An 18,885-nucleotide genomic window follows, 5' to 3' on the forward strand; every position below is an offset into this window, starting at 1 on the left:
GGAGGATACCTGTAAGCAGAGGGGACCAAGTCCTGAATCACTAGCCAGTGATCAGATGGGCACCAAGATGGCACCGGATGGAGTCACCTCGACCAGGTGAGTGGGCGACGCTGGGCTCTGCAGTCTCACGGACCAGGAGGCGTTGTCGGCGACCAGGATGGAGGTGCGAGCTGTCCCACAAAGGTATCTGCTGTCGACGTCGCTGGACCCAGGATTGGGGCAACAAGTCTTGGCAAGTGCAAGCCCACGCGGTGGACTTAAAATGGCGTCTGGAGTGGACCAGGAGGGTCCGGGGTGCTCCTCTTTTGGAGGGGAGCAAGGGCCACTCTGGAGCAACCAGACCAGCGGTGTTGTTGTCGTGGAGCGTCGTCAAGAGGGCCACAAGCCAGCAGGCAAGTAGCCGGACAACGCGGTGAGCAGCAAAGAGCAGAAGGGCCCCACGCAGATCTGGTGGATGCTGGGGGGCTGGACTGCTCAGGGTCAGGGCTTCTCGAACCCCAAAGCACTCACTCGAGGATCCCTCGGCGGTCGTGCTGGATAAGCGTCGTGCAGTTCTGAAGATGGTCCCTCGAGGTCTCGTCACACCCACGGATCTCAGCTGAGCTGACGATGTAGGTAGAGGTCAGAGGTGCCAGGGAAGCCGGGTCTCGTCGTGCTGGTCGGTCGGATTCCGGAGGAAGGACGTGCAGCAAACCGCAGTGTTCTTAGATGGTGCCTGCGGGTCAAGGGTGACTACTCCTTAGTCACAAGGGAGAAATCTTGAGAAGAGTCGAGAGTTCCTTTTGTGGAAAGTAGTTTCAGGATTCAAAGATGATCTAATTTGGAAGGGGGCCCGTTCCTATCTTTATACTAGGAAAAGGGGCTGGCACACGACTAGGTCCTGCCCATGGGTGGCACCAGGAAGGGGGGTGGTTACACCCCTCTCCCTTGACGGACTTTCCCCAGGTCAGGGGCTGATGTGCCCCTGGAACTGGTTCTAGCCGGCCTATGCATAGTGAGCACCGGGGTGCCACTTGCAGTCACCTTCCTCTAATGCCCTGCCTACCCAGGATACACAAAACCCTGTCTGGGATGGTGCTAGCACCGCCCCTGACAGGAAACCCTTTGTGCAAGCCTCCCTCGCTGGAAGGACTCCCAGCAGCAGGAGGTCAGACTTGTGTCTGTGGTGGCAGCATCCATTTTGTGATGCTGAGGCTTGAGTTAACTTTAACCGGGGTTCACAGTTACATACATGTCGTGTCCCTCTAGAAGGGTGGAATGCTAACCCCGTCGCCAGAATTGGCGAGGGGTTAGTATTCCAATTCGTATGACACCTTACTCGACATGTTTTGATAAAGCGATACCAGAGTTAGCATATAACCGCGAGGATTATAATGCACTTAAGAGTATATGGTACGCGTTATCATGGAACAGCTATTAGGACTTGGTTCCGCAAGCTGCAAACGGGCTCAGCTCATGCCAGAGCACCATCTCACACGATTCCACGCACTCTGCCTTCAGGATTGTCAAGGCCTGCCATAGGAGTGACTGATAGGAATACGGGTGTCCATTTTAGGGTTAGATATAGGTATACTATACCTAAAGCAAAGGGTGGTTACACCACCTTGCCCCAGCTGTCGTGCAGCCAGTTGTGTCAGATTTAGATGGCCAGCCAGGGGTGGCATAATACATGCTGCAGCCCCTGGTAGGCCCTGGGTACACCTATGCCCTGAGTTACAGGGTCTGATGAGGTGGCCCAGTACCAATTGGTAAATGCACCTAAGGTACACGCGTCAATTTAGTGAGAGAACAGCAAGGCTGTGGGTCTGATTAGCAGGCCCACAGCCAGAGAAGTCGTAAACCAGTGAAGCAAAAAGCAAAAATCTGGGGTGATCATAGGATTGCAGACCCTACTCTCCTACAAACAAGTTACTTACTTTCGGTAACAATATATCTGTAAGAGACAAAGGTTAGTTATAGGTTCCTTACTGCCCCATCAATCCTCCCCGTTCTGCGAACTGACTTCTAGGGTCAGGGAATCCCTTTCAGGGCTCTAGTTTTGTGCAACAGTGGTCAGAGCCGTGCATGTTTTTGCGCTTCTGGAATGGAATGTTGTATAAAAGAACTGACGTCAGCGAGCGAGGGCGTCATCTAAGTAGCTACTATGACATCATCCCTGCGACTACGACTCCATCGACCAACACGGAGCCAACCGACACCACTTTTTGACGCGCAGGGGTACTGCTGAGGAAAAATTCTCTAGATCCAGTCTGACGCCTGGGAGTAATTCTAAGGTAAGGCAACTATAACTAATCTATGTCTCTTACAGATATATCGTTTTGGCTGTTACAAGGGAGTGACAGGTAGTGGCCAATAGGCCCCTCACTCGGGGTATCTATACTCATTATTCTGCACACCTCATGTTGGAGGGGGACATGGTCCTAATCGTGATTAGATGAGTCCTGCCATCTTCAAGATGGTGGGCACTAAAAGGTGAACATCACCTCGCTTCCAGCACCCGAGGGGTGGAGAGGGTAGAGAGGGGCACACCTGCTATGTTTTCAAAATGTTCCCACCTATCCTGCAAAAAAGGGAGTGAAGACAGGAAGGGGGAGCTGCTCCTTCTAACAGGAGAGGCTTGGATCGCATTACAAAGACGGTAAGGCATTAGAAGCTGTCTGTCACTGATGGCTCTTCCTGACTGGTGGCAGATGTGAGCACCACAACCTAGGAAAGTCATTGTTCTTGGCCTTCGAGTCCGCAGGCACTATCCTCATAAGTAATACAATATCAGATAGAGATAGGGTCCAAGGGATGTTGAGAGACCTGCACGGATAAATCCCCTACCTATATATGACAAAAAACGCAAATCTGTGGGTCTAAAAAAATGTATTCCACAGTTGAGACCAAAGAATAGCACCAAACAGGAGATAAAACTAAATGGCATAGGCTTCGCACTCACGTTGCATGTCGGGAGGGTACTCACCGCTCCTGGCAACAGCTCAGGGCGTGAGGCAACACTCTATTCTGTCGCTAACCCGGTCTGGAACCTGAGTCACCGTGCGAAACCTATGCCTAGTTGCTACAACACTAATGTGTACAGGTATATGGTTGTATCATTCTAATAAGATTTTATGTTATTATCTAAATTCACCTTTTCACATTCAGATATGCAGTAGTTTGAATATGGTCCTGAAGAAAGCCTTATTGTAATTGGCTGAAACATGTCGACCGCTATACCAGTGCGCTCATACATCTATTGAGGGCGCCAATGCACTTTTTTATCTTTTCACACCAAAGGATAAATAATAAACATATTTTTTCTTTTGGTAATCAATTTTAATCACTTGTCACCACACTGCACAGTCACGTCATTACACTATGCTGTATTCACAGATTCATTTCAATTATCTGTGAGCTCCTCCTATATAACAACAAGGAGGCGCAGAAGAGTTTCCCACATGATGAGAAATATCACCTTGGTGACTGATGTAAATCCACTTCTTTGAATGACACTTTTCATTTGGTTTTATCTCCTGTTTGGGGCTATTCTTTGGTCTCAAATGTGGAATACATTTTTTAGACCCACAGATTTGCGTTTTTGTCACTATCCTCATACGGTCAGAACACTGTCTGGTGGTAGCAGGCTGTCTCAGGCCATTTGGTGACATCACTAATCATTGGTAGGTTTCAGGGGACCCCTTTAAGGGGTCCTCTTTGTGCACTTTTTAATAAATCGATCGCTGGAATCAGTGCAGGTTTATTATTCTGAGATGTTTGGTACAAAACATCCCATATTTCAGTGAAGCCATCATGGAGCTGGGAAACTCGTAATGGCTAGTGTTGTACTTACAATGGCTTGCTGGTCACTTACTATATCCAGGAATCTGAAGGATATTGCAGGTGCAGATCTGCTCATGCAGATATACCCTTACAGGATATATAGTGCACCCTACCTTAGGGCTATGGCTTGCTAGAGGGGTGTCTTACCTAGATCTCTTGCAGTGGCTATGATCATGGCCAATATGTATGTGTGCCATTTAGATTCTTCAGTTTTGTCTGCACCTTGTGCTTGGTGAAGGGTCCCTTAGGATGGCACAATTCATGATGCAGCCCTTAGGGACCTCCTTTAACCACAAGGCCCTTGGTACCAGGGTTACATTTTTCGAGGGGCTTATATGAGAGCTAAACTGTTCCCAATTGTGGACACCAAAAGATACAGTTTTAGGGAACGAGATCTAGCCCAGGGGACCTAGTTGGCAGGGACCATGTGCACTTCCAGTCGAAACTACATCATCTTCCCTACAAAAAGAATGTGCTAACCCTGTCCAATCCACAAGAGGTACTTTCCTACATGACTCCCCAACTCACCAACGAAAGAGGATGAGACTAACCTTCCCCTAGACAGAGAGTCTAGTAAGGTAATGCATTTCTAATATACATTGCATTCTAGATTAACTGTGTGTGTGGATGGTCTATAGAAGTAGTTAAACATTTTTATTTTGTTGTTGTTTTACCTTCCAGATCCTCTAGGAGACATGTACTGTAACTTTAAGTAAATAGTGCATAATTATGTTACTTTAATATTTTATGTGTGTTTACTGGTGATTTTTATGGTAATTTTACTTTAAATATTTTCTGCAGGCTAGTTTTGTTGCTTCCGGAAATCGAACAGATATTTCTTTAGATGATCCCAACTTCTGGCAGAAATGGGCTAAGAAAGCAGAAATTGATTTTGATGCTATTCATGGCAGGGTAAGTGTATTCCACAAGCTAAAAACAACATTCTACATGTCGTCTATGCTATTGCTGGCTGGAATTGCCGAGTGGTAGATTTTCTTGTGAATGGTATTTGGGGCATTGTTTGGAGAGTGTTGTTTTGCATGTATGGAGTGATGAGACTAAATCTCATTCTTAATTCAAAATATGTTCATAATAAGCATTGGTGTCCTTCTCAAATCTTGACTTGTGCCAAAGGTAGCTTCTTAGATGAGTTAGTAAAGCTTCTTGAACAGCCCTTTTGAACCTACGACTTACAGCAATATTTCTGTTGCTTTGTTCCTATTTTTGTTAATCTCTCTACACGATTTCAGGCATTTTATCATATTGTTCTTTTGTGTGCAGGACATACTAAGCAATTTCTCAACAATGTATGTGGGAGTGCAAGTTAAAACATGGTAGTTGGTGGATCATGATGAGTTTGGTGTATCATGCTTTAAAAAGACTGAGTACTGTACATTTTTACCACTGAAATTGATCTTAATGCAAATTGTGTATAGCCCAGACTGCAGATTATTTTTAAACCAATCCATCTGATAATTCTGATTCTATAGAAAATATTTTTAAAAGAAAATGTTAGTTTTATCATTTTATGAATATGCATTAAAGATAGTGCATAACATGGGTGCTTCAAGTAAATAAAGCCCTACATATTGCAATAATAACTGGATCCATGTCATAATTTCAGAATTTCTACATTGTTTAAACTTCCATCCAGTGAGTATGCTAGAATGCATGTGTATGGTCTGAGGTTAGCCTCTAAATCTGATAGGGATTTGGCCTATAGATTTGCTTTTTGTAATGTTATACTACACATAAATATGGAGTTGAATTGTCATTCTTCCAATCCTCAAATACCTACTGGATATTTGCTTGCTGTTGTAGAATTTAGATATCTCTTTTAGAGTCATACTACTTGAAAACCTTCATTCAAAATAGTTTTTGTATAGTTTCCCATACAGTAAGATTAAATAATTCATATTATTTCCATGTCTTTGACTTCATTTGTACTTAAGAGATGTTTTTTTCACGGACCTCTACCATGTTTGTGACTTTAAGCCACTGGGTTTGGTTTGGAAAGAGAGCGTTCACTATTTTTCATCAAAACCACCATGATTTTTAACTATTTGTCAAACGGAACACACACTTCTTGGTGAAAACATCATAACATCTGCCCTTTGACACAAAATATCATATACCTTTTATGATCTCAGTAAAGGACAACGCCCTGTTCCAGTCCATATTAATATAATTTTAACAGACCATAACAAATGCTGATATTCCTAATTTGATTTAAACCACATACAATTCTTAAACATTCCCTTGCGTTTTAGGTCGAGCCTGCGAGGCATGCTGTATTCGAGAATGGACTTGAAGCTCCGCCCACACCCCTCACCCATATTTTTCATTGGCGTGTGTAATTGTCCTTCGTAAATGCGGACTTCTGATTTGTTATTATGCTTGTTCCTCCTTAGTACCGCCTTGTCTTCATTAGTAACTCCCCATGAGGACTTGCCCTTTTACTTCTGTTACACGGTACGTCTTAATTAGTCTGTAAGCACTGTTTGTTAATGAGCTTCTCCTACTGCAGGCGTGACCTGCTTTCCTGCAACATTCAGCGCGCCAAGCGTGCTTTCCCTTTCCAAGCTGCCCAGGACAATGGCGGCCGTTTCGTTGGAAGTGAAACAGGTCTCGCATTTACAAGAGTTTGAGTTAATGGCATTGCAAATGGCTGCCTTTTATCAAAACAGATAAATAAAAGGCATTGTCATTTACAATGCCAATAGCTTAAACTCACGCAAATGCAAGACTTATTGCATTGCAAATGCTTGTTCATAATATTCCTTCATTAAAATGCACAGGGAATCTAAATCTTTATAGTATCCTGTGTTAGAACATGATGACAAATTGTGTTCAGTTGTCTAACATACCTCTCAAACTTTGCAGAACAGCTTGGTAATTGACACACCAAGAGTGCGAAAGCAAACCAGGCCCTTCAGTGCCACAAAAGATGAACTGGCTGAGTTATCTGAAGCAGAGAGTGAAGGGGAAGATAAGCCAAAGCTTCGAAGACCCTGTGATCGATCCAATGGCTATGGAAGGACGGAATGTTTTAGAGTGGAAAAAAATCTGCTTGTTTATGGGTATATCTTTTATGTTATTCTACACAGTTCATCTCAAAGTATTGATTTAATGATTGAAAGTTTAAAATTAACTCTTGCTAACTTAAGCACAGTAAAATACAAATACTTTTTATTAAAGATCAAGTTTTGTTGTGATACTAAGTTTGTTACTCCATTACTGTACATTCTTTTTTCCGTCCATTAAGTACTCTGTTCAACTTTTTATCCCACACTTAATTTCTGATGGATCCTTCTAACTGCAGATTCCTCACCTGAATAGTCTCCAGGCGTCATACTGGATCTGGAAACTTTTCGAGCATTACTTCTGTGTGGCGGTAGGTGGTGTCAACTGCGCCAGTGGAGTTCTGCTCTGGAAATGGAAGGCCGTACTGCATATAAGCGCCACCCATGCTGTCTCACATCAGTTCCTTTCTTTCGGTGCCTTGAGTTGCAGATCTGGAGATTCTCCTTGGTCTTTCTGACTATAGATTTTATCACAAATTACCAGTGTGCAAGGGAAAACGTCATCCCCTAAAACTACTGGGTTTAACCCATGTGGGGACTGTCAGAAACAGATGTATGTGATTGACCCTCACAAGGTATGCTCATCTTATCTGTAGCTGGGTTCGGAACACGACTCAAGGGCTTGTGATCATTGCACCCATATTAATCTCAAGGCCATATGAGACCTCTGTTCCCTGTAGACTGTGTGGGTGTGCATGCACAGCCTTGCTTCTAACAGTGCCTGGACACACTCTGAGAGTGTGCTTGCCGCTCCCTGGACCAAAATACATAGCACAAGGGAAGTTTGAAAATATCCCTTTTGGTGGCATGAGGTCCAGTAAATCAATTATATGACAAAGGGGCTGCTTTTTTGATATAAGAACAGATTTTTTTAAAGAGGCCTGTAGCAGGGTAGTATTAAATAAATTACATGTGATTGTGTTTCACACCTCAATGAGAGTGTGAGGATGTGGCATTATGGCCAGTGCTTCTGTCTTTGGAACTGGATAAACAGTTTTCCGTCTCTATGCTCAGTTAAGGCACTTCAATACTTTATGGTCGAGTTTGCTATACAAAACTGCAAAAAAAAAAAAAACTTTCACCTTAAAGAATGGGCAAATATGTTTTAACCAATCCTCCTTTTTGTTCATCATCACATATGAGGGCGCCATCAAATACATGAACTCAGACTGTACAAGACAACTCTTGTGTTTGATTTAATAGCCTGTAAAGTTGTTCAATCTATAATTATAAACTAGGCCACATATCTGGTACAAGTGACTCTTGATTTGCCTTTTAGTTCATTAATAGCATTATCATCAGAGGGGGGGGGGGTGGCAGGAACGTTTGTCTGTTCATGTTAAACTCTCACTTTTAATAAGTACTTCGCACATAATCTGATGTAGCAAAGTGAGGTGGTTCAGCATTAGAATTTTTTTAATTTTGAAGGCATCCTACTATATTCTAATATGATCTGTGCTATATGATTGACATGCTGCATACTTTCAAGGCTCCGCTTGTGTATAGGTTTTTAAGAGCTAGAACCATCACTTGGCTCAGCTGTACCTGTTAATTTGTTGGCTGGCCCACCTCTACCTTGCATCATAGTTAGGGCCACTGGAATTATGTGACAGGAGATAACCAAATTGTGCTCCAGCTTTGAATTATGCAGCAAGAAATGGCAAGTTATGCACCGTAACGCAGTACATTTTGTGAGAATATTTATTTGCTATTTTCACAAAATGCTAACACTGTTTGGGCAAATCTCACCTCATTAGTACCAATTTAACACTCAATTTCAACAAATAGCAACACAAATTGACCTGTCAACCGTTGTGAAGGGTCTTCCACTTTGCAGCAGTGTGGATAGTTAGGCCACAGCTGTCAATCTTATAATTTCAGTAACCCTGACCTTAGTACAAGGGTATGAGCATTTTGTAAAGAATAGGTTTTGTACTGGAAGGGAATCCTTCCAGGACACAAAATATCCTTACAACATGTCCCACTGTATTTGTGCTATACAGTGCAACACACTTTAAAAGTTTGAAAAATATAGAGGATTTTAAAAGATGCTCCATTGTTAACCCTGTCTTGAGGAGACCTAATTCTTTGGCTCACATCCCTGTCTATAAATGCTACTAGATAGGGATTTGCCTTTAATATCAAGGGTGGTTGCATGGGAGTACCCATGTACCACCTACGGTAAGACCCTTTATACAAAGTAGCGCAGTTTATGGCATAGTGCTACTTTGTGTTACTGTGGGCAACTTTCCTGCCCAAATCACTATTTGTGTTGGAAAGTAAATCCCACCACAACACTGTGGGCTGAGTTTGTGTCCCTTTTGTGATGCAAACTCAGCCCAAAGTGTTAATAAACCTGGATCTGATTCTCTAAACAGGTACTTGTCAATGTCATGAGGACGGTTTATGTTCTTACTGCGAGCACATTTGTAGTTACCAAATGACAAATGCATAGAAAATGTTGATGTACGGTGTAAAATCAGAAGGCAATAAAGATGCCAAAGAGAAAAAGCCCATGAAGCATGAGCAAAGAAGAGTTTACTCCTGACATTGAGCATGCCAAATTGCTGTAGACGTGTTCTGGATTATAAAGAAGGTCTAAACTTGATCCATCAGCTATTATTTAGTTGTGCTTCTTAAAGAGTGCTAAATCATAAAATTTACAAACACTTAACATTTCAGAGGTGACTCAAAATGTAGCTGTGCCAATTCACTTAACTGCACATTAGTGTTTTTATCAAAATGATAGGTCAATTTTAACTCTCTGCAGCACCTCAATTTTATCTGCAGTGATGTTCACAGAAGCATATTTGGATCATGTCCTTGAATGTCATGCCTCTCACCCAGCATATCGCATATAGGCCACACTATATCCAACATCCCTTTCAACCATGCAGTCCAAAGGGGTGCCCAGAATGAAGAAATCAGAATACATCACAGCTTTGTCCAGAGTTTCAAGCACTATATAATTACAAGAGGACCAAAGAACCACATCACTGTACCTGTTCTATAGCATTCACAAGTGGTGGGGTGTGTTTGCAGGCCTCTTTGTGGTAGCACAGGCAGTGGCACCTGGCCAAGTCGGTCTGTCCCTTTACCTTGTGAGGCTTCAAGAGGAGGTTAGACAAGTGGGGCAGAGAAGATAGACCGTGCCATCTGTGATGTTAACCTCATTTTAGACAGGGGCGTGGCTATATGTGCTTGAGCCAGTGCAAAGACGCCAAGACCCAGACGTGAGAGACGCCAATCTTCTCTCCACTGGCTGCAGTTCAACATCAGAGCCTCAAAAGGTAATGGGAGGAAGGCTTGCAATAAGCCTCACCAATTGCAATCACCCCAAGTAGTGTTCCAACCCAGTGTTCTTTTGCGCACCAGGCGACCTCAGTTTCGACCCATTCATATGTAAATCAGTCTTGCTGCTTCTCTAATGGGAACAGTCCAGCCCACCTTCCAGACCAGGCCCTCCCTGAACCAGAACACGAGCAACCCAAGACTTGTTTTGCCCTGGTTGGAGCTCTTAACTCTGGTGTATTGCGGATCCAGTGAACAGAGGGCAAGAGGCCCACGTCTGGGGACACCCTTGGCCACTTAGTGTGTTAAATCAAATACACTAAAGTTGATGGGAGGAATGGTTGTAGTAGGTACAACCAATGGCAAACTCTGGGGTAGAATTCCAAATAGTTGTTCTTTGCCCACCATGCCAACTCAGTTTGGACACAACCATATGCAAATCAGTCTTTACCCTACTCCAGTAGGAACAGTCTAGCCCAAACTACATGGCCAGGACCTCCCTGAACCAGAACACAAGCAACACAGAACCAATTTTGCCCTGACTTTTCTAAGAGTATTCGTGAAGTATCTCCTTGTGTTAAGCTCTGTCTAGCCTTTTCCTCTGGGAGGGGTTGGAAAAGAGTCTTTGTACAGAGTGAAACTGATCTCAGGCAGGCACTGGTAAAACTTAGAACAGAGGCTATAGAGGAGCAGAGGCCAAACATTCATTCTTTGGGTCGTGCAGGAGCTTCTCGTGAGGTAGAAAAGAGAACGAGGCTGGGTGGAAGGCCGAGATAGATGAGGCAAAAAGACAGAATGAATGAAGAAAAATAGAAGGGTGAAATGGAGTAAAGATGGATACAGTGAGGTTGAGCAGAAGAGGGAAGCTATGGGGAAGAGATGTAAATGAGGGGAAGAATGAAGGGATGAGCCTGGGGTATGAAGTAGAGTATTAAGGCAGAAGAGAGGCTGAATTAAAAAAATCAACAAAGGGATAGGATAGAAATATTGGAAAGAATGATAGGAGAGTAGAGAAAATGAGAAGAGATTAGAAAGAAAGAAAAGTAGAAAGGACAGAAATAATAGAAAGATGCAGAGGAACAACAATTTTGGACTTTGAGGGAGACAGGAGATTTGATGTTGAAAGAAAAGTAGGCATGTTTGGTGAGGATGCTGTGGAAGTGAGAAAAAGGAAGAAGGCAAAGAAAATGGAGAGGAAAAGAAAGAAAGGAGAGTGGAGTATAGAAAGGATCGGAAAAAGGGAGGCAAGGAAGGAAAGGATGATAAAGCAACAAAAAGAGGTTAGGTAGACTAATGACAAATAAAGAGGTCAGAGACAAGGAGAGGAACGTGATGAGTTAGAAAAGTATAGTTAAGATATAGAGTTGATAGAGTAAGGGGGGAATGTGAGAACGAGGAGATTAGAAGCACATGGTGTGAGGTAAAAGAGTAGGACATGGATTGAGGAGAGAGGCATTATGGAGAAATGGAACGAAAATAAAGAAAAAAAGTTGGGAGTTTAAGGAGGAGCAAGGAGAGAAGAAAAAAGTAATGGAGGAAGGAGGCAGGAACAAGCGAGGAGATCGCATGGAAGTGGACAGGGATAAGAAAAGGCGTAAGGAGGAGATAAGAGTAGCATGGAGATAGCAAAAGAGGAGGAATTATAGGTGGATGCAGTGACACCAATGCCCAGGGGTTCAAGGAGCCCACTGTGCCCCAGAGATGGTCTTTAACAACCAATCCAGAGGTGAGGAGTAGTCCTTTTTTCTGGTTTGCTTTAGGGCCCAAGCCGCCCTTACAATTCCACTGATTTCGGTAGTCTGCACATCGCACATGCTTGCATATTAATATTAAATTGTTGCTTGTCTTCAGTTCATGCAGTTTTAGCTGCAGTACACGGAGCACCTTTATTGCCACACATAGAATAAAACATTAGAGGGAACATTGTAAGGGACCATGAGGCCAAACTTTACTTCTGACAAAGAAAATTCCCCTTTTTCCTACAGTCTTAAATTCTCCACCCGTTCTGTGGCCCCTTAGTAAAGCTGCATTATAAGGGAACTCGCCCATATACTTTAGGTCTTCAGTCTGGGGGTTTTTACCACTTTTGTAAACCTAGTTGTTGTGTCCATAAGAAAAAATTATAGTATAAAAATAGGAAGTACCTCATCTAAGTAACCACCGAGGGTCGGTTGGATTGTGCTACCAGCTGGCTTAACTTACAATTGGCACTTTCATTTGCTCGCAGGAAAGTATCCAACCCACTAGATCTCATCTGGTAGGTGAACAAAGTGTAGTGTGGCGAACACTGATAGTAACGTCTTCTACTTGAAACCCTGCAGCTACTTGTGCAAGGCCCAAATGTAAGAGTTCATACCTCACTCTAGCTCTGTTTGACCAATACAAAAAAGTTAAAAATATGTCTTAATTGTAGACAGCTTTTTGACACCTGGTTAAAAACAAGTTACATGCTCGCTCCTCAGTGTAATGAATGGCCAGCATCTTTCATTCCCTGGAAAGTTTCATCAAAATCATCAGGACAAGAGAACCACACTGTAACTTAACAGTATACCGCACCACATTGCCACCAGGTGAACACCTACCAGTGGATAGTTGGTTAAATAGACGAATCAGCGCAAGTTGAATAAATCGCCTGCGGCGCTGAATGGTCAAAATCCCACTTTAGTGTGCACACCAACTTTACTTCGTCAACAAAAGAAGACTCCATGATGAGACCGGTCAAAGTTGAAAGGAAGGTCTTGTTCCTGCTGCCGAAGTTGTACCCGTCTCAAATCATTCACTGTTGAAGTCTTCAGGTAATTCCAAGAAAAAGTATAAGAAGTCAAATTGGGACTCTGCTGCTTCCTGCCACTCTCAGACTAAAGAGAGGGCACAAAGGTGTCAACGTGCCTCCTGGTCTTGCTTCTGATCTTGATCAGAGCTGATTCCAAGTCCAATCTCTGCTCATCTAAAATTCCCGGGTCTGTCAGTGGCATTGCAGCAAGTAGAGGAATTCAGAGAGTTCATGATGCTCATTTTCAGTACTTTAAATGCTCCCCCTGGTATGCCTTCGGGTCCCAAGGATCCACACAGGCCTCCAATCTGGTCTTTCCCAGAAGGTCCACTTTATGCCACCTGTGCCTCTTGAACCTGTATTGGGTTCGGCGAGCTTCGGTTTGTGCGCTATTCCTGTGCCGATTGCCTTTGCATAGGCAGGAAAGCCTGAGGAGTATGTGCAGCCCAAATGGTGCTATTTAATTCGGAGCAGAATCCACCTTCACCTATATTGCACGTGGCTCTACCCAGCACGCAGCCAATTGGCAATCCTTCAGATTCCGTTACTCTGCTGTAGCACCCAAGCTTTACACAATCTTTTCAGACTGACAATTGCAGTGAAGGGAACACGTGTTCCCCAATTTGATAAAGAAAACTGTGGGAGGAACTTCAAGATGCCTGTGGTGAGAGTACTTCTCCGGACACTGGCCTTGTGTCTCCCTCTGGTCCCATCATGAGTGATGTACCTCCTTCACAGTTGTCAAGTGAAGGTTGGTGGAAGTTCTAGACTTGCAGCTACCCACTATGGATGTGAAGACTAATGTGTTACTGAGATACTTGAACCAGGTTAGGTCCCTACTTGAGCCCCTGTTACCATTGAATGAGGCCCTCATGGATGCCCTTTTGGACATGTAGTTGAAACCATGTTCAGGTCTACTGGATAAAAGGCAGTTGCTTGTGGCCATCTTCCCACACCAGGTGACCCAGCCTGTCTTACACAGAATTCAGCACCAGGGAGCTTAGTGGTACAGGCATACACTAGCAAAATATATCCCAACAATTTTTCTTCCACTTCACATTTTGAATCTAAAAGTATAGTGATATTTGGGAAGCTGATTTTCTCTGCTTTCAACAAGGAGTTGAAGAGGGAAATACGTGCCAGATCACCCTCCAATCATCATATATTCATAACACCAAAGATCTGGCACTGCCAGACACCCTCATAAATTTTATATAGGATTCTATGTGCGGATATTCTTATGTTCACCCAAACTCAGATGCACACTTACACAGTCTGACCAAATCCTCTGTGCCTACTTGATTAATATTCTAAAACACAAACAAAAAGGGAAGTAGTCAGTCAAGTCACTCATGCCTGTTGAAATACAAGGAAACCACTTGTGAACAATACGCCAAATTGAGTTACCGCGTGAAGGCATGCTGCTAGACCAGGGACACACCCTCAGCCCTCATCCTCCTAGACCTCCCCCGCAGCCTTCAACTCCGTCTCACATCGCACGCTAGCCGCCAGACTCCACAACGCAGGAATACAGGGAGCCGCCCTCAACTGGATCCAATCCTTCCTCTCCGGCAGAACCCAGAGGATCAGATCCCACCCCCTTCCTCTCCGACCCCACTGACATCATCTGCGGAGTACCTCAAGGATCATTACTAAGCCTGACACTCTTCAACATCTACATGGCCAACTTTGCCGCCATCGGCAGACAGCACAGGCTTAGCATCGTATCCTATGCCGATGACACCCAGCTCCTCCGCTCCCTCACCAAGAACCCAGATACACCAGACTCTGCTTCCAGGAAGGAATGAGAAACGTAGCAGCCTGGATGAAGGATAGCTGCCGAAAGCTCGACTCTGAGAAGAACGAGGTCCTCATCCTCTGACTCTGCACCTCAGCCTGGGACAGCACCTGGTGGCCCCCGCCCTCGGGAGCCCACCCACCCCGACGTTCACGGAACCTCAGTATAATCCTAGACTCCTCCCTTTCCATGAACCGCCAGATCAGCGTCGTCGCGTTCACCAGTTTCAACTGCTTCCGCATCCTCTGTAAGACCTTCAAATGGATCCCCCCGACTGCAGGAAGACCGTCTCCCACACACTAATGACCAGCAGAATAGAGTATGGAAACGCCCTCTATGCCGGAATCAACAAAACTCTTCTGCACAAACTCCAAACCATCCATAACGCTGCATCCTGGCTTGTCCTAGGGACACCGCGCCACGAGCATATGACCCAACATCTACGAAGTCTCCACTGGCTCCCTGTCCAGAAGAGGGTCACTTTCAAGCTCCTCACCCATGCCTACAAATTCCTAAACAAAATGAGATCCAAATACCTCAACAACTGTGTAAGTTTCCACGTACAGAAGAGGAACCTCCACTCCGCCGACCTCGCCCTGGCAAATGTCCCCCACATGTGCGGAAACAAAACCGGCGGGAGAGCTTTCTCCTTCATCGCAGCCAAAACCTGAAACGAGCACCCGGTCAACATCAGACGCTCCCAAACGCTTCACACGTTCAGGAAGGACCTCAAGACCTGGCTCTTTGACTGACCAAGACCTGCTCACCCCCGGCCCAGCATCTTGAGACCTTCACGGGTGAGTATCGCGCTCTACAAACCTGATTGATTGAAGATTTCTGGAGAGCGATGAACCTATAAGCAACGAACGTGCTGTTAAAAGGGATCAAAAGTATAAACGATATACACCCTTAGGACTAAGTGGGAGCTGTTATGTGAGCCCATGGCTCTCACTAGTCATTCTTGATTTAATACTAGATGTCCAGGAAGGTTATTGCTGACCTCGGTTGCCCTGACGAATTTGCCGCCAATATATTATTGTGTTTTTATCTTGGAACCTAAATCAATATTGCTATTTTATGCCCTTGTATGGCTATAATCAATAATATCCCTATAATGGCATAAGAATCAGATCCATATTTTAGTAAATAGCCCTTGCAGTCCAAAGCACGGCAGAAGCTACTTCCTTGGATTCCTAGAAAGCACAACGAGTTCTTTCGACACACCAAACCTCTAGCAACCTGGGAAATCCCCATTTGCTTTTGTTTTGATTTGTCATTAAACTCCTGCGAGCACTAAAGGAACAGTCAGTTCTTAGTGACATCTTTATTGACGTCTTATGTCCAAACCTTACGTCAAACTCGGCACCTTTCAGGTATAAATATACCAACGTTGCCTTAAGCAAACACACGGTGGTGGTTTTGGAGCCGAGCAGCTATCTACTTGCCCGAGAGCCCAGCTGATGCAAGAGCCCACGGACGCTGCCCCTCCTCTTTGACACACTGAGAGAGACGCTGTCTTTTCTCCTGCCGAGAAATCCAGCTCCGGTATTCTCAGCCGCCTTTGTGGGCTGCTGGGATATCGAGTCCTGAAAGAGAGATACCAGACCTCCTGCATTCTATTACCCAGGTACGGAGCTGACTAAATCCTTAAAGAGAATTCTTGAGTCAGATTCTTGGCAAAACCAACTTAACCTGCTACTTACTTACTCCTTCCCACGTATTAGGCTTAGGTCAGGTACACCGGGGTAGGCGTATTTAGAAGCACCAGTTGAGTGCGTTAGTCAATGCATATATGTATGTATATATTTTATCCATTTTAAAGTATCTTATGGCTAAGAAACCATATCAATGCTTTTACAGTATTATTTCATAATACTCTTTTTACTGTACACACTTTACTTTATATTAAGTATTGCAATTATGGAAATGCATTTCTCTTGCATGAGAAAGAAGACTGTTCAATAAATTACACCTTTTATTGAAAACGCCCGTCTCTCTTTTCTCTGCACTCTGGTGAAACTAAGTACGCACATCTGACTGAGTGAAATAGCTGTCTATTGTTTTCACACGACTCTAGAGATACACTCTTATTCTGAGGGAGCAAAGTTGTCATGTTATATGGTTGTCGGAAGCTAACCCCTTCTTGTCTACCCAGGGAGGTTCACCTCCTCCTCGTTTATTCGAGAAAGTTTCTAGTGACCTCTGAGCTAGCTGGCAAACCTTAAGTCTAATATAGTCAGTAGAGACCTAGTCGACCTCAGTCCTACGTCTACACTGCTGAATATATTATTCCAATTCGCAGAGCCTATTGGGAATATAGGAACTACACTACAATACAACAGGCAATGAAACATGTTGGCCGTCCTTGAAGTGGTTTACAGCATGCTGTGTTTTTAATGTTGGGCTAACTCACAGTTTTGGATTAAAAAGTTACAAGTATGTGTGTGAGTTTAGCTCAATTTTATTAGAGACTTCTCTTGTCTCGTTTTTCAAGGGGTCTTTACTTTGTTTTTTTCTCTACACCTTTCTTTCACTGGACACACACTTTTTTCTGCATGAGAAAGCTATTGATGACAAGAACGTGGGCAAGCTGGTAAGAACCTGCCAGTAGCTCCTCTGGTGGTGCACACATGAGATACTTTCTCATTTCTCTACACATTTTTCTTTGTTGTACACATACACTTAATTAGAATGGATATGTTGTATGTTGAGTGACTTGACTGACTACTTCCCTTTTTGTTTGTTTTAGAATATTAATCAAGTAGGCACAGAGGATTTGGAAAGACTGTGTAAATGTGCATCTGTGTTTGGGTGAAGATAATATCTGCTCATACCAATCCGATATAAAATGTATGAGGTTGCCTGGCAGTGCCAGATCTTTGGTGTTTTGAAGCGGATTTTCTCCTCTATGAGCTTTGCCCTGTGGTCAGTGAATGCCAGCAACCTTTTATGCCGCTACTTTCATGCACCTTAGAATTCAATAGGATAAATTTGTACATCTGTTCCAGAAAGCTTTTGAACGGGTACCCTTTACTACAGGCTATTCAAGACAGACTTGATGATATAGAATTTGTCATGCTCTCTGGCTTGGACATAATTGACAATTTGCAGTAATGTGGCGATTGAGCTCCAGGTCTGAAATGGGTCTGTGGGGTACTCAGTGGATGTCCAGATGCCTTTAAGGGGTTTGCTGTTTGACGGAAAAGTGAATTCAGCCCTGAGACTGAGAGCACAGCCACAGCACATTTCTTAGATTTCCACTCCCACAAGACCATTTCACCAGCAATTTTGCTCTCTCCCTGGCTATGGGTTAGGTTTTCGGTTTGGTAACGGCAGGACCCTCCACCAGCCCAGCAGGTTATTCAACCTTTCTGTGACTAAGTTCATAGTTCTCAGAGACAACGCCCAGGACAAATGGGTCAACTATCAGCTCAAAAGTGCTTTAGTGCGCCCTTGCTGGCACAGCAGGATCTGATATGTCCTCCAGGATTGGCTAGCCATCAGTCAGACATGCGAGTCCTTCAAATTGTCCACTGGGACTACGTCCTCTCATTTATTTATAAACCTGCAACATCTTCTACCCCTGTCAGTGTGGCTGACGGAAGATCACCTCTCTGTTCTGCAGCAGGAAGTGTCATACATTTTTGCCGAAGGGGCCTCAGAGAATGTTCCAGCCTTTAGAAGTATGAACTGGGTGTTACTCCTGGTACCTCCTTGAGCCAAAGAAGGATTAAGGCCTTTGTCCTGTTTGGGATATTGGCCATCTCCCTTCTCTGCGAAAGTACACATTCAAGATGTTCACACTAGCCCAGGTCCTGTCTGCCCTGGAGACTGGAGGGTGATTTTGGACTTGCTGGATGCTCATTTCCACCTCCCTGTCATACAGGCCTGTAGATGATACCTGCAGTTTATGGTGAGTCGGGAGCATCAGCAATATACAGTGCTTCCATTTAGTCTCCTCAGAGCCCCCAGGTATTCATGAAAGTGATGGTGGTTGCAGCACACCTTTGGAGGTCGAGAATGCCAGTGCTTTTCTACCTTTTGTGTCTGACTGTTGAAGGTGGGCTCACCCAAGGCAGTCCTTAGCCACAACCAGACAATGGCGAACATCTCAACAT

General features: G+C 44.2%; 1 protein-coding gene across 5 annotated transcripts in view; it reads left to right on the plus strand.

The window, feature by feature from the left end:
• CHD9 (chromodomain helicase DNA binding protein 9) overlaps positions 1–18,885 on the plus strand; it is a 2,197,083-nt gene that overhangs the window by 1,395,264 nt on the left and 782,934 nt on the right. For all 5 annotated transcript variants that reach the window (XM_086945174.1, XM_086945175.1, XM_086945176.1 and 2 more), the window contains 2 exons: positions 4,624–4,734; positions 6,706–6,902. In XM_086945174.1, the coding sequence (XP_086801300.1) occupies positions 4,624–4,734; positions 6,706–6,902 (308 nt within the window). The remainder of the gene's footprint in view (positions 1–4,623; positions 4,735–6,705; positions 6,903–18,885) is intronic.

The sequence above is a fragment of the Lissotriton vulgaris genome, chromosome 12 (assembly GCF_964263255.1).
Source record: "Lissotriton vulgaris chromosome 12, aLisVul1.2, whole genome shotgun sequence".
NCBI lineage: Eukaryota > Metazoa > Chordata > Amphibia > Caudata > Salamandridae > Lissotriton > Lissotriton vulgaris.